Source organism: Haliaeetus albicilla, chromosome 11 (assembly GCF_947461875.1).
Source record: "Haliaeetus albicilla chromosome 11, bHalAlb1.1, whole genome shotgun sequence".
Classification (NCBI taxonomy): domain Eukaryota; kingdom Metazoa; phylum Chordata; class Aves; order Accipitriformes; family Accipitridae; genus Haliaeetus; species Haliaeetus albicilla.
Genome location: NC_091493.1, coordinates 1,996,670 through 2,011,704, shown reverse-complemented (window position 1 = coordinate 2,011,704; position 15,035 = coordinate 1,996,670). Strand labels below are relative to the sequence as shown.

Below are 15,035 nucleotides of genomic sequence, written 5' to 3'. Positions count from 1 at the left end.
CCTGTGCAGTCCCTGACAGGCACCGACATTTTCTGACAGCTCAAGGCATCTCTCCCTCGTCTGGGTGCAGAAAGCGGAGGATGATTTCTTCAGGGTGCAAGCAAAACTCCCCGTGCCCTGAAGGACTCACACTGCAGATCCTGAGAAGTTTCTCCGCTAGAAACAGCAACAGTTAAGGAAGCGGAGAAGCTCTGAGCCCTTGTTAGATAGTGGAAGAAAAGGCATGCCAAGGCAGACTACATGATTTCCTGTGATATATGAGGTAACAGGAACACCATGCTCCATGGTAAATACATGCAATTCCTCATATAAATATAGACATGATTAAATACCACGCAGCAGTAAAACATCTCCGGGTCAGCATTAAATCCCTCCTCCGCACAGTTATTTGTGCTCTAAGCAGCAACGCAGTCCCTGCAGTCAGTTAAGAAAAACATTTGAAGCATCTCATTTTTATGGCAAAGGAACGAACAAAAAGCACAGAACGGGGTTCAGAAGTTCAGAAACACTTTATTTTGCCTTCTGCTATTTTCTTAAGAAAACAAAACAAAACAAAGTCTGCTTGTTTTAAAACCCATTCAAAAGGCTTCTGAGAGAACCCCCAGAGGAGTAAGGAGCGGATGACATTACAACAGTGGTATGCAAATGGTCTTTTCCCCAGGAAATATAAGATTTTTGTGTTCATATTGCAGTAATTACAGCTTAACAATTAAGAGGACTATGATTTTATTCACCAAGCCTAAAAGCTTTAAGTAAGACATCTCAGTCATTGCTTGGATAACATTGGAGACATTTCTTCCGACAGTTATAGCTTGTGATTCACTTGGAACAGTTTCCTAGGGGTAAGAAGTAGTCTGGAAATGGAAATCCCACCAGGTCTCCCTTTGGAAAAGAACTGCCGTGTCATATCAAGTACATCACCTATGGTCCACAGTAGGAAAAGTTGCGCTGTTAGAAACACAAACTCACTCCCTATTTGTTATGAGCTGGATCCAATAAACAAAGCGACCTATGCCAGCATCTCCAAAACTCACAGTCACCCTGAGACCAAGTTTAACTTCCACTTCTCATTCATCCTCTATCCTGCACTGAGCCTAGCCCTCAGATGCTGAAGAGCTCCAAACCCAGGTCCCCAGGCACAGCTCACACCACCCCTACAGCACTGCCCGTGGCAGGCATAAGACTTGCAAATCTTCAAGCAATTAAAATGCAATGTGTCCCCTGTGCCCAAAAAGTTTCTCACCTTCTTCTGTCTCCCATTTGGGGTCATAGCTGCACATCAAGGGTGTCAGAGACTATTCAGGCTGTAACGTAAAATGGGTTGTGGGAGAAGGACAACTTTAGCGTATGCAAAAGGGGCTTTCGTATACAACTCCAACACAGGACCTGCAAACCAGGTGTACGGGCACCTGACACTGTGATTCTGCAAACGTTAACCCTATTGCACACAAGGAGCTTACGGACTCTGACGTGCATCAGACTTCTGTGGGGACAAAGCGACTGTAATGTATCCGTCACTGCGTATCTGGCAAAGCCTAATATAATCACATTGGCTTTGGTGCAGTGGGCTGAGGTTTTCCTGCACTGCAGATGCACCCGGACAAGCTACATGGCCCCTAAGATTTGGGCGTTGTCAGCTCTGTGCCTCTGCTGAACTACATTAGGAAACACGAGGCATGGGGACCTGGGTGAAATCCACCCTGTTTGAATCTGACCCCGAATGCCCGGGAATAAAAACACACACACAAAACGCAGGCACCACTGGGATTAGGTTGCAGCTCTCCCTACACAATAGCTCTTCCCAAAGCACTAAGCCACCAGCCAACAGCACCTCTTCCAGAAAGAACCACTAAACACCAGTTAACGCACATCAAAAAAGTTTAATATTTTCACAAGTATCACGTAACACTAGTATCAGAGCTACTAGTGTGCAAAGTAAAAAGACTCTCTACCTTTGCAAAACCAGTTAGGCATGCAATTTTTCAGGTAGACACACACTTAAAGCTGCAATGACTGTTTGTGACTCACATGTTACTTTACAACATTCACTCACAGTGCACCATAATGCATATTGAAATGTTATCGATAGGTAGGGCAATCCAAATCTTAGGGGAGTGGAACGAGGACAAAGAGGAGTAGCCGGCAAATTTCCATCTACTTTCTGCAGGAAAAGGCAGCAGGGAAAACCATGCAGACATCTCAAATTCATTTTTGGTAGAAGAGCGGGAATTAAGGACTACTGTGTGGTCTCCCTCTTTGCAGAAAGTGGTGTGACTTGCAAATGTTATTCAGCGTTTGCCTTCCTAACTGCTTCTCAATTTAAGTAATGCAACTGGTATGCAAATATAATAATGGCATCGACTCGACAGAGAACAGGATACACCAAGTGTATATGATCTTCGTTGTTGCTTTAGTCCTTGGAATAAGCTGGGTCCGATTTTGGCTTTGTGGTTTGTTTAGTTCACGCACCCAGGTCCTCAAAGGCAAGATCAAAATCAAACCCTCGTATTCCTTTCTGATCACTAACTCTAGCTGAGTGTTTGTGTTTTGAGTGGCTGAGTATTAAAGATTAAAGCTTTGTATGGAAGCAAATACCCATTTAAGGCGAAAGACGGAAGTATACACATCCGAGTGACACTGTCCAGCTGCAGATTCAGTAGAAGGGCAGCTGCAGTGCTCTGATCTAGACTAACAAGAAGAGATAGAAAATACTTTTTATAAGAACTCTTAAACAGAAGAATACAGCACAGCCCGTGTAGGGACTATAAATCTACCGATGCACAGCCCATGGAGGGACCATAAATCTACCGATTGCCTGGGTCTGGAGATTTGGATTACCCCAATCACCAACCACTTTGTTTTACTCTTTAGGGATTTCTTGCTGAAACGTGACAGATTTCGCCCAGTAACACAACACTATTCACAGAAGCAATGGGAAATACCAGTGGAACCAGGTCTGTGGGACAAGGGCGTTTACTTTTACCATGACAAAACAGGCATCAAGGAAGCAAGTAAGTCGCATTGTCAAGTCCCACTATAGAGTTACGTGCGTGCACAGTGCTGACACACCATAATGTTTTCACAATCGCTTTAGACGAAACAACAGCAGGTAGATATGCAGGAGGGAACTGTTGCTTCTCCTTCACTAAAAGCATCAACACCCAGGTCTGGTGGTCAGCGTGCTGGCAGTGCGCTTAACAGGATGCTGCAAAGAACACATTTGGTACGATGCAACGGTAGCTCTCAACGCACATCACTTGGGGGCAATTTCATCTCAGACAACAACTGATTTTTGACAGCTGCAGAAATTATAGACTGATTTTTCCATGACCTACAGATGGGGAAGGTACCAACAAGGTGAATAAGAAACATGCAGATTGGGGTCCAGAAACAGGAGATATTATTAACAGCACACATTCTATCTTGTATCCTAATTTTTATGTCATTAGTTGTTTTGTTTTTTTTCCCCGATAAAGCAGTGAGTTCTGGGTTTTTACCAGTTCTGACTATGCAGTCGCTGCTTTATGAGAAAGTGCTCACAAGACAGAATCGGGGCTAGGATTGTGGAGTTCAGTTCTGCTCGGCATCACGAAGCCTGCATCCCACCGCTGTGATGAGCGCTGCCCCTTTCCCGCTGCCGTCCTCTGACAGCAGGAAGGTCACGTCGCAGTTGGGTGCCAGGTCTTTGACTGTTTGGTGCATGATCCTCGAAAAGCTGTGAAAGGAGACAACGGCAGAGGGTGAGGGAGGTCCCGCAGCACCTGCAGAGCGTAGCACTGCCACAGGCCTTTGCAGTGCCCCCTCTTTCACCGGGGAAAGAACTAAAACGCTGGAAACTAGGGTGGATTTGAAGACTGGGAGCAGTGGGAGTTAAGGGAAAAAAGCACCTGCATCCTACCCCCGCCTCTCTGTGTGCATGGGGTGAACCCGGATTGCTAGCACCACAGCAAAGGGGAGAGAAGAGACCATGTACAGTTGCCTCCTTCCCACCCATCTCCCTCCATACACACCAAAGATGGGCACCAGTCCTCTCCTCCTCCTGCCGCCAGCTCTTTTAGACTCCTGCCCCCACCTGCCATTGCTTCGCAGCAGCCCATCTCCTCTACGCACTGAACAGAAACATCCTCCAAAGAGGCACCAAGCATTTCAGCACTGCTCTGTCACTGCCTTTTCATCGGCAAGAGATCTCTCCCTTGCTGTGCGGCTTCCAACTTGTTCGGCAAGCTGCGTCCCCTTCAGTTTGTCACTGCCCCAAGAATCCTTCACAAGTCCTTCTTGATCCTCTCGTTGCCCATCAGAAAGCCCTGACCACCCCTGATTAAGACTTCTTTGCCCTGGCTCTTACCCTAGCAAATAAGAGATACCGGTTCGGTGCATCAAGAGAAAGGATATACAAGCAACGCGCTACAGATCCCAGGCAAAAAAACGCTGAGACGGTGAATACTCACTGTGGATGTAGTTTGTACAGAGTCCCATCCACACCAACCGTTATCTCCAGGTGCTCTAATCCTCTGTTCTCCCTAATTTTATCTACAACCGCAGCCATTCCAGCGCCGCACAACTGAGCTGCTCGCCTCGACACCGCTCCACACACAGTCTTGACAATGATACTGTCATCGCAGGTGCTGTTGAGCCCCAGCTGCTGGAGGATGGCTCGCACCTGCAGCAAGGCTAACCTGTCACTGCGGAAGCAGAAGAGCACGGTGTTAAATTAAAGGTTTCCCTCAGTCAAGCCGCTGCCACCCACATGCACCCAGCATCCATGCACCCACAGCAGGCAGCAGCCTCTCCTGCCAGCGCGAGAGACCTCAGGGAATGCAAATTCATTCACCCCAGCACCACGCTGCAGCGCAGGAGAGGGGCGCAGGCAGCAAGGGAGGCTCCAAGTCCAGCTCTTCATTGCTTCCCTTTCTCTTTTCTTACCAAAGGGCATTTCAGGAAAATATTTTTCATGACCAACTTGGGGTTTTTCCTCACATAAAGACTCAACAGGCTTTGAGATTGATTTAAAATACAGAGTCCGAGCAACAAAGACACAAAAATATCCAGTAAAAAAGTGCTCATTCAGCTAGTGTTATTTCAGTTCAACAATTATAGCTAGACACACAAGGGGCACAGCAAAATGACTTGATTTCCAAGCAAGCAAATGAAATGATACAGTAAGGGAACCCCTGACAGCCCTTCCCGTTATTTAGCAGCGAGCATTGCTAGAAATTCAGGTGATGTTGTAAGAGTCCTCCTGCACATGCGCAGGCTCTTACTGAAACCAAAATTATCTCTGGAGAACCACACAACCTCTCTGGAGACAGACAGCTCTCCAGCTGTCCCTCCCCTCCAGCAGTGTCACCAGATGAGCGTTAGTTACCACACTATTTCACTCCAAACAGCCTCCCATCCTATGCAGTGCTCTTACCTCTCAATCTGAGAAAGGAACTTGGTTTCAAAGATATGTCTGGTCTTCAGCGTCTCTGAAATCTGGCCTCTGAACAGGAACCCCCGTTTGGTGAAGTCAATCAAAATATTGCGGACTATTTCCCCCAGGTACATCCCACTGATCATTTTCTCGTACCTGCAACGAAAGACAGCGGCACAGCTCAGAGGGACGCTGCTCACATTTGCAAAGGCAGCATCGCAGCTGCGTTATCAGCCAGGTGTCCTGCCCGCACACATTGGGGACATGAAAAACGCAATCTAATTCACACAGAATGGCCATTTACTAGAAAAACTGGGCAAGAAAAAGCATAAAGACTCAGTGGGAAGCCTTGTGAGCCCATCTACAAACACTCCGTCTATTCCTCACTACCATGTTCCCCCAGCCAGGCTGTTGTTAATGACGGCTGGTACTTCTCCCAGATGGAAGGGATGAAAACCTGTTGCCAGACAGCAGAACAATGCCCAGATGAAAGCCAGATTTGCCATGCATCCCCCAGTGACAGCCCTGAGTGGACCCCAGGGAAAACTTGTCTCCACTGCACAACATTTGGGAGCCCTCTTGAAGCACAGCTGAAACCTTCCACAGAAAAAGCGCAGTGGCTCCCTGCAGAAAATTACAGGAAAACCACAAGGTACAGTCACTGCGAGTGCAGTGTTTCTAAGGGAGTCCTGTGCTGCAAAACCTGTGAAAGATAAAACATGTGAAAAAGTATGTCCGGCATGTTCGCAGGATTGCTGACCTGTAAACTAGCAAGCTCGGGGTCCACGGTTGGTTTATGCTTTTCAGTTAATTCCAGCACCTGGTTTCCAGTAGTCCAAAAACCAGAGTGAGGAACCAAGCTGGCTTGAACCCCTTGTCCCCCACTTTGCAGACAGGACCTGAGTTTCCCACTTGCAGGCTTGCCCCCAGGCTGGAGAGAGGGAATATCTTCCACTTGCAGACCTCTTCCCAGCACACGACAAAGGAGCGGTCCGTGAGCGATGCTCGGCACAAGTACAGGGCAGCCTTGTGCTGAGGAGGGCAGGAATCTGCTTTGCGCTCCTTCCTCTTCCAAATCATTCTGGTTTGAATGGAGCATTTTGGGGTCCGTAAGCTGTGCCCTTACAAATGAGAACTAAACACTTTTCCATTTCTTGAAAAGTGCATTGAGTGATCCATCCTTTATTTCACCTCCTGAAGCTCTAAAGCAGGGTTTCTGCCCTGGATTGAGCAGAGCCCAGCACGCCATCCCGCTGGAAGCAGGCCACACAGTCCATTTAGTATTATGAGCTCTCTCAGGCTTGTACTCAGCAAGTGTCCTTCCTCTTGAGTGCCTAACTCTCTCCGGAATAAATTATTCCCTCTGGCAGTCTCCACTACTGCCTTTGGCTGCTTAGTCCACACCATCTCTGCCGCTGCATCAAGCTCGCTCAGCATCTGCCTCTCTGGGTCTGTTTGTGCCTGAACTTCTAAAGAGCTTCCCAAAGGACCTGCCAACTTGTCTGCATCCCCAGGTTTTCAGGCAGATTTACTCTAATCACAAAATCTTTTTAAAAGCTCCTGGCATCAAAGCATTGCTGCAGAGAAATTATGAAAAACTGTAGTCTGGGCATGCAGCAGTCTCAGCCCAGTTTTATCGGTGCTGAGTACACCTCCTTGTCAGCCCTTTCTTGAAGGGGACAGGAAGGCACTTGCCCAAACAAGAGCTGGGCCCCAAAAGGGGACCAACCTCCAGGGCCAAGAAAGGCAGGTCCTCTAACGTGACATATTTCATCCAGAAAATTGCCTGAAGTCAGAGCTGGCTGCAACTGCTAGAAAGCTGCTGACTGCTTCAGACTCAGCAGCTCCAAAGCTCCAACCATGCTGCTGGCTCGTCTAGGCTGAGGATTTCTAGAGGCAGAGCCTTCTACGAACAGAGTTCAGCTAAAAGAGATTAAACTGAGACCAAGAGCAAAAGAACGACAAGCCATCTTAAGCCCCTCAGTACAACGCAGGATGAGAAAAAGGGTCTCTCAGTAATTTCAAGACTCTTGAAGTTCTCACCAAAAACCCTGCTGCAGTCCCATGGCAGCAAATAAGCTGCAAAAAAGCAGAGACCAGAAAAAGCTCAGAAGAGGAGATCCCACAGGATAGCAGGGCTGCAGTCATTTTCCACTCTTAACCTCTCCCTTCTCCAACTGGGAGAAATCCCATTCTCTCCTAAAAGCATTTAAGGCAGCCTGGCTTATACTTAGCACACCATTTATCCTGCAGTACCTTTGCTTTCCAGCATTTAGTGAATAGTCATCAACTGCTTTGTCATATATTGTCCTGATATCGTCCAGGCATCCATTATCCCCGAACGCTCCCCACTCCGTGTTCACGCACATCCGTCCTTGCTCACCATCCACCATCTCTATGTTTCTCATCTCTTCCATGTAACAAGCATTGCTGCCAGTTCCTGAAAGAAGAAAATACTGAAATTAGTCTTTGTTTGGAACAAAACAACACTAAAACAAGCAAAACAGCCCTGACAAAACCTTCTGGGGGACCTTGAAAGTGCTTCTTCTGAATGGTGAAGTAAAATCATCATTTGAAATGTCACAACCCCCTCCTCAATCTTCAATAATCCTAAATCGAAGGAGAATATTACTGCTGCAGTGCACCGCTCAGGGTGGCTCAGAGGAGAGGCTCACCCAGGCCAGCTGGGCTGAGGGTCCCATGCTACAGGGAGGAGCAGCAGTGCAGCACTTTCGGCACACCAACCCTCGTGTGCTTCTGAACCCAAAACCACAGCAAGCAACCAGCTGGATTTTGAAGTTAGGAACCACCTTCCACAAAGCCTACGGACCCACAAAATTCAGGGGAAAATTTGCCAAACTGAAAACCTCAGCAAGTTCTGAGGCATGGGGCAAAGAAAACCCCAAGGGTTTTACCAGCTAATTGCAGGGTATTTTTTAGTTCTTGCTTGGTTTTTTGCTGATTCAAATTGCTTAAATAGTTTCTCCAGCAGGAAAGTTACTTCCATGTTGAAATGATGCCATATCTGATTCTGCTTAAAGGGGGTCCTGAGGAGTGTGGCAACTACGAAGTGCTCCATGTACACAGAGACCTTAGGGAGCAAAGCTTTATTAGCAAAGAGAGGCAGCTTTTGCTGCTACCTGGGGCAAAAGTTTTCTTGAAATTGCCTACTGAACGCTCATTTAAACCTGCATCACAGATTCTACACCAATTATATCAGCAAGTCTCTGCTGATCTTTGTGATCTTTTTTAGGGTACTATATCAATAAAGTCTGAGCAAAAATAGATCCTCCCACAGTAATCACCTGCTGCAGGAGAGCTGAGCCACGGCATGGGCTCGGAGGGGGAAAGTCTGGGCTTGCAGACTGAGACCCAGGTTTGCAGGACCAAACCAGACCAAACCCAGCTGTGGACCATCGGCACTGGCCAACCTCCCAATGCCAAGTCTCGTCATCCAGAATGAGCTAAGTAAGGCCTGCCTGAATATGTGGATACCTATTCAATACAGGCTGTTAGACTGACAGGCTTTTAGATGATCTCCTGTTGCCAGCAGATGAAAAGCAGAGACCTGGTCTCATCAGTGGCAGTTTCTGAAGTATTCAGCAGTGAAGACTCAAAGCATCGGCTCTCCTGGGCGGGAGACGTGGCACCAGGCAGAGACAAGGCACCAGCATGACATGAACTCATCCTTGCAAGAATATTTTTCCCTGCCAAGCAACAGCAGGGAAGTTCACCCACCTCCCTGCACTGGGGAGGAGCAAGGCGACTGCCAGCTCGTGCAGGTTCCTGAGCAAGCACCATCAATCTGGCCAAGGCAATTCAGGCAGGACAGAGTGAGCTGTCAGACCCCCGGGGCTTTCGCTCTCATTATCCCAGATATACCCAGATATACACCTCCGACCCCCTGCTCTGCACGCAGACACGCTGGCTGGAGAGCATTTCTGGCAGGGCTGCAGGAGACGGTCCTCAGACGATGCTCTCAGCACCCCAAGGACATGCTGTCCTTCCTGTAGGGAACTCTGTCCCTGAAAACACGGCACCGACGGAGCTGCGCAGACACAGCTTCCTACCCACACTGCACTGTGCTGACTCATCCTGGACATTTTCCAACTGTCTGGAGGAGAAATTGGTGGCATTTTTTTTCTCCTACAAGCCACCTCACAACTGAGAGCGTTCTTACAGCTTGCAGGTGCCTTGTCCCCTTCTCTCCCACCGACAACTCATTTCTCTGGAGAGCTTTGGGAATTCATACCGCCCCATGCTTCAGGCACCCCAAGCGTGGCATTTGCAAAGGCATCAGCAGTTGCCTGTGGAATTATTTCAGCTGTCTCACTGCTGGGAAGGGAGCTATCAGTCGCTGCACTTTGTCTATCAGAGCCTTCCATCACATGCCATTCGGGAATTGTGGCTGTGCTTTACAAGTTTATTCTGAGAGACCACATGCTCGAGGGAAGCTGTGGGCTACCTGAATGCCCCGGCAAGGAAACTCTCATGGGCTAAAGTACCAGATACTCCAGGAGCTGGTGAGGCTACCCGAGCCCACGTTTGCTTGCTTCACAAGCAGCACAGTGCCTTTCCCAGATAAAACAGGCAGGATTTGTTCAGCATTACAGCCTGTGCTTATCTCAACTGACTGTAGACAGAACTAAGCTGGCTATTGAATTTTGCTCTTAACAACTTCATGCAGCTTGCTTCTGAAGGGATAGTTGTTAATCTCAAAATCTTTCACTCCTGGACACCCTAGCTATATTTTCAGTTAACCACAGGGATGTCTCCATGAGCACACAGACAGATGTGTGGACATGCTGTTTAATAAAAAAGTGCCGAAGAAAAAGCAGCTCTAACACATACCCACAATGAGTCCGATTTCACAGTTTGGGTCTTCATAAGCACAAGTCATCATTGTCCCCACCGTATCATTCACCACAGCCACCACATCCAAGTCAAACTCCTTTGGAAGAGAGAAATACAACAGTGAGAACTCTGGGTTTGGGGCAACCCCTCACACAAAAGGGGACACAAAAGGAGCACACTGCTGTCAAAATACATTGGAAACAAACAACTGAAAATACCAGCCTGATTTTACACATGCAAAAATAGGAACTTAATCTACCAGCAGGTAGCTAAGGCTCCTTGCATACTCTACTTAGGATAGACTATGTCTTCAGAAGAAAGTATATTCCTGGCTGTTCTCTTTGGCTTTATCTAAGTACAGATCTTGTATATAGGCACACGGTAGAGGGCTATTACCATTCTGTATTACAGCAGTGCAGTAGCAAATCCAGTAGCAAAGGTTTTTAAGACCTCCTTTTCACTTGCTGATAAAAACTCTGAATAATGCTCTCCTCAGGCTATTTTTCTTCCCTTCCTAGAAAGTTTCTTTCAGCTAAGCTGCTTCAGGCTTTTTCAAGATAAGGGTTGGGAGGGGGGGAAACTGTCATTTAGGGTGCACTGAGGTGCATTCCTACAATCACTATATTGAAAACTCCTGCTTTCTTCATGCTCTGATGCAGTGAAAATTGCCACAGGGTTTGAGAGAAGCCTTGTGAGTTCTACCCAATTTAGAAAGTTAGAAGCCTCTGGGGAAAAAAACAAGCGATGAAACGAAATCCCCAGGTGTAACTCATTTTGAGTAGCAATTTCGGTTTGGCGGCTGAACTCTCCCATTTCCACTGTGTACCCTCTAGACTGTCCTACGTGGTGGTCAGGCTACACGTAAGCATCAGAACCAGCACAGCAACATGGCATCAGAGGCTGCTGTACCTGGACCTGCTGCAAGGCAAACGCCTTCTGTGCAGGACAGGAGGCACAGCTTGTGTCCTCAAGGCACAGAAACCCTGTGAGAGGGAGCCATCCTGACCCATGAGGTCTGTCAAATCTGGAGGGGAGGGAGAAGTAGGAGGAGAAAAAGAAAACAGAACCAAAGCAAAATCACCTCTCTTCTTTTAATTCCTTCTCTAAGCAAATACACCACATCTTCTCCCTCACAGTCTGTAGCTTTGAAGCCTTTTGTCCAATTGAGAAGGATACCCTAAAAAGACAGAAAATAGGTTATCAAGTTTCCTGGTGCACTACAGATTGCCCCCCAAATCCTACAATCCTCCAAGGGACAATCACTGAGCATTTCTATCTGATTAATTCCCTGCGTGCGCCCACCTCCCCAGCCCGTAAAAGCACAAAATCACAACACTCCACACAGGTGACCACAGGTTATCGCACACTCCAGCTCTCACCCCACAGTCCCAGCAAATGGCCATGAATATTTATGGTCAGTCAGTACACAGACTCATAGGGGCCCTCAGCTCAAGGAGGAGGTTCTCCAGTATTCACCAACATGGGTGCTACATTTTGCTGAACAACCCGTCTTCTCTCTCAGTCACACTCCAAAGTCTCCCTGGCTTGACCAAGCCTCCTATCATCAGCAAGATGACATCATTCTAGAGCTGGACATTTGAATGCTGCTCCTAACATCACTGCCTATTTCCTCCTTCCTTATATATGAATATTCATCTTATTTTCACTAAGACTCAAATGATATTCTGTACACTTGATATTTCAAATGCTTTAGTGTGAGGTTACACAGAAGAGTCTCTGTGAAAATGAATATCTCTTTACATATGTGGAATTTGCATCTTAAGCAACTAATCACGCTTGGTCTCCAAATTTCTAGAGCAATGCAACAAACTCAAAAAAGTGACAGAAACAACAAACTCAAAAAAAATAAGCATGACAGAACATATGCCTTTCTTCAAAAAAGTGCTAAGTAGACAGGAAACTATTAACAGCTGCACAGGTGGAGTTGGTGGAAGTATGTGGCAGCGAAGGAGTTAAACATGAAAGCAAAAAGAAAAAGGGTACACTTGACAGGGACATGCTGCAGGCTACACTGTCACCCTTAGGGTGACATAGCCGAGCAGGTCCTGGTCCATCCGCTCCGTCCGGTGAGACCAGATCAGCTGGGGAACAGGCACTGGCAGCAGGGATGGATATTTGCTTACTGCTCACAAAAGCAGGGAAGTATCACTGTCCAGCAGGTTTATATGACTGGAAAAAACATGGTACCTTAAAAAAGGGATATCACCACTGCGGAAAATTTAAATGCTCTTATCCGTCACAGCCATGGGCTGAGCAGCATTTGCATTGCTCCCTTTAAAGGAACTATTTATAGGAGCAGCTGTACTGGTCAGGGTCAGAGCATGAACCCTCCCCTTGTACAACCTCCCTGTAAGTGTCACGTAGATGATATGAAGGCAGAGAAATCAGGCCTAGCATTAGCACAACAGCAGATTCAAAAGATACTCCGGAACTTACAGCATCCAGGCTGGTCTGCTTGCAAGGGAAGGAAAACGTGAAGCCTAGAGGAAGACGTGCGCCTTTTATCCCCATGTAATCCAGGAAGTCAGAAATGCAGGTAACAATGTGATCAAACAGCTTTAAAGAGAAAAGTCATGCATTTGAAATTGTACATGTTACACGCTGTTAAAAAGGTATTTAAAAGGCAGCAGTGCTGCAAAAGAGAAACACAAATACTCACCTCTTCTCCTGTTCCCTGCATCACCTCTATGGGAATGGCATAGATCTTGTTGTGCATCTCAACTGTTCTCCTTTTACCGCTGCGGATTTTCACCAGCAAAACTCTAAAGTTTGTCCCTCCAAGGTCAAGTGCCAAAAAGTCTCCGTTCTCTGTAAAAGAATATGTGTATATATTTAAAGAACCATAAGTAAAACCTAAAAAAGTGCTTTCTCCAGAAAACACTTTGATATAAAGTCTCTTAGAAACTCAGTTGGGTAGATCTTCATGAAAGGAGGATTTTAGATGCTGCTCTGATTACTCCAGCCTTTTTTTTTTTTTGGTGGTTGTTGGTTTGGTTTTAAACCAATAAGGGAAAGAGGACCCATACAACTGTTTCCTGAGGGAAAGCAGAAATTTGGCCAGCCACCCTAAAATGCGAAGAACTGCCCAGGCTTGCGAACAGGGTTCGGATGGGTTTGGATTGTGAGCCCAGCTGTGATTTTCTCCCCCCAGGCCACTGCTTGCTTGCACCCTCGGGCAAGGACATAGGGCCAGGCTGCCAGCAACCAGCCCAAGGGCAAGTGCAGGCTGCCCTGCCCAGGGCTGAGATTTCCCCTTGCACCACTCAAGAGGCTCCTCTTCCATGGCACCAGACCTGCTCACCCTCCACCAAATCCAAACCCCACCGCTGGGAGCCCATTTTGGGCACCCCTCAGCTGAGCCGGCGCCCTCGGTCCAGCGAGGGCATGCCTCTCTACCTGTCCCATCCGGCGTGCTGCGGACGAAGGTGGGCAGCATTTTCACTTTGGCAGTCTCGTGCGTCTTCTTCTTCAGCCCCGCTTCCATCTCCGCCCTCATCCTCTTCTTCACCTGCAGCAGCTGCTCGTGGGTGAGCTTGAACTCGGCCAGGGTCTCATCGATGAGCCGGTGCTGCTCCGCCAGCCGGTACGCCACCGCCGTCACCATCGCTGCTCCCTTCCCGCTGCCGCTCTCCGACAGCAGGAACCGCACTTCTGAGTCAGGCACCAAGCGCCGGGTGGTTTTGTGCAAGCGCCGGGCGTACCTGCGGGGAGGGGAGGCTGCAAGCCCGACGTCTGCTTTACCTCCCCCCCCACGGCCCCCAAAATTTATGCTGCCAACAAGGACAGAAAGCAAAGGAAGCAAGAAGCCTCATCGCACCCGAACTAGCTACAGCCTCCCAAGCAGGAAAGAGCAGTTCTTCCCTATGGCCTCTTTCCTCCTGAACTTTTAAGAAAAGCCAGCAAAAAGCAGCGGGGAGCATCAGAGTCTCATCCCCTGAACCTGACCCTAGGTGGGAGAAACCCCCAGGCTCTGATCGCCTCTCCTGGGGTCATCAAGCTGTCCTGAACTCACTGGTTTAGATGGTGTGGGGTGAAAGAGTTCAGAAACAAAAATTGCCCATGTGTGTTATCTTAACACACCCTGGACCTGCCCATCTGGAAAAGCTAGTCAAAATCGCGTTCTTGAGAATTTTTTTGTTTGCCAAAATTTTACGGTTTTCTTTAACTAAGGAAAGTATTTTTTTCAATAAAATAATGAGAAACTGGAAATGAAACGTTAAACATATTTCTCCTTTCAAAAATTCCCTCATAAATGACACTTGGCCCTCCCAGCCAGCTCCAATGCCAAGGTATGGCCTGTATGCTCTGCCTCTGTTCCCCTTCAGCTAAATCCTACAGCCGAGACTGGAAACTGACTTGTCATCACCACGAAATAAAAGCCTTTTACCACGTGTGCATAAATGACACCTGCACACTGCATATTTCTTCCACTTCTTTATCCTGAACTTGGAAGCCCTTACCCAGGTGCTGCTATCCCAGCACACACAGGCCAGCAGCCTCTCCCAAACATCCACAGCATTAGGGCTTGGGCACTGGGGTTATTTCTGACACTAAGACTCACACCAAACTCTGTTACCAGGATCAGGTACACCCACAGCAGAAGAGCTCAAGTTCCTCTCTGATTTCTACGTAAATCTAAGCAGCTGTTTGATTAAAAATGTAACTTTCAAGGTGGGGAAAAACAAGACAAGGACAGTTTTTAAAAAGCCACGGAAATGTAAGCACCAATTTTTTCCCCTGATTTCCA

General features: G+C 47.6%; 1 protein-coding gene across 2 annotated transcripts in view; it reads right to left on the bottom strand.

The window, feature by feature from the left end:
• Window positions 1–490: 490 nt before the first annotated feature.
• The window catches only part of HK1 (hexokinase 1), a 50,032-nt gene continuing 35,487 nt past the window's right edge, over window positions 491–15,035 (bottom strand). For both annotated transcript variants that reach the window (XM_069795787.1, XM_069795788.1), the window contains 9 exons: window positions 13,685–13,989; window positions 12,948–13,096; window positions 12,725–12,844; window positions 11,349–11,444; window positions 10,265–10,364; window positions 7,670–7,853; window positions 5,414–5,569; window positions 4,449–4,682; window positions 491–3,715 (listed from right to left, as the gene is read on the bottom strand). In XM_069795787.1, the coding sequence (XP_069651888.1) occupies window positions 3,571–3,715; window positions 4,449–4,682; window positions 5,414–5,569; window positions 7,670–7,853; window positions 10,265–10,364; window positions 11,349–11,444; window positions 12,725–12,844; window positions 12,948–13,096; window positions 13,685–13,989 (1,489 nt within the window). In that variant the 3' untranslated portion in view covers window positions 491–3,570. The remainder of the gene's footprint in view (window positions 3,716–4,448; window positions 4,683–5,413; window positions 5,570–7,669; window positions 7,854–10,264; window positions 10,365–11,348; window positions 11,445–12,724; window positions 12,845–12,947; window positions 13,097–13,684; window positions 13,990–15,035) is intronic.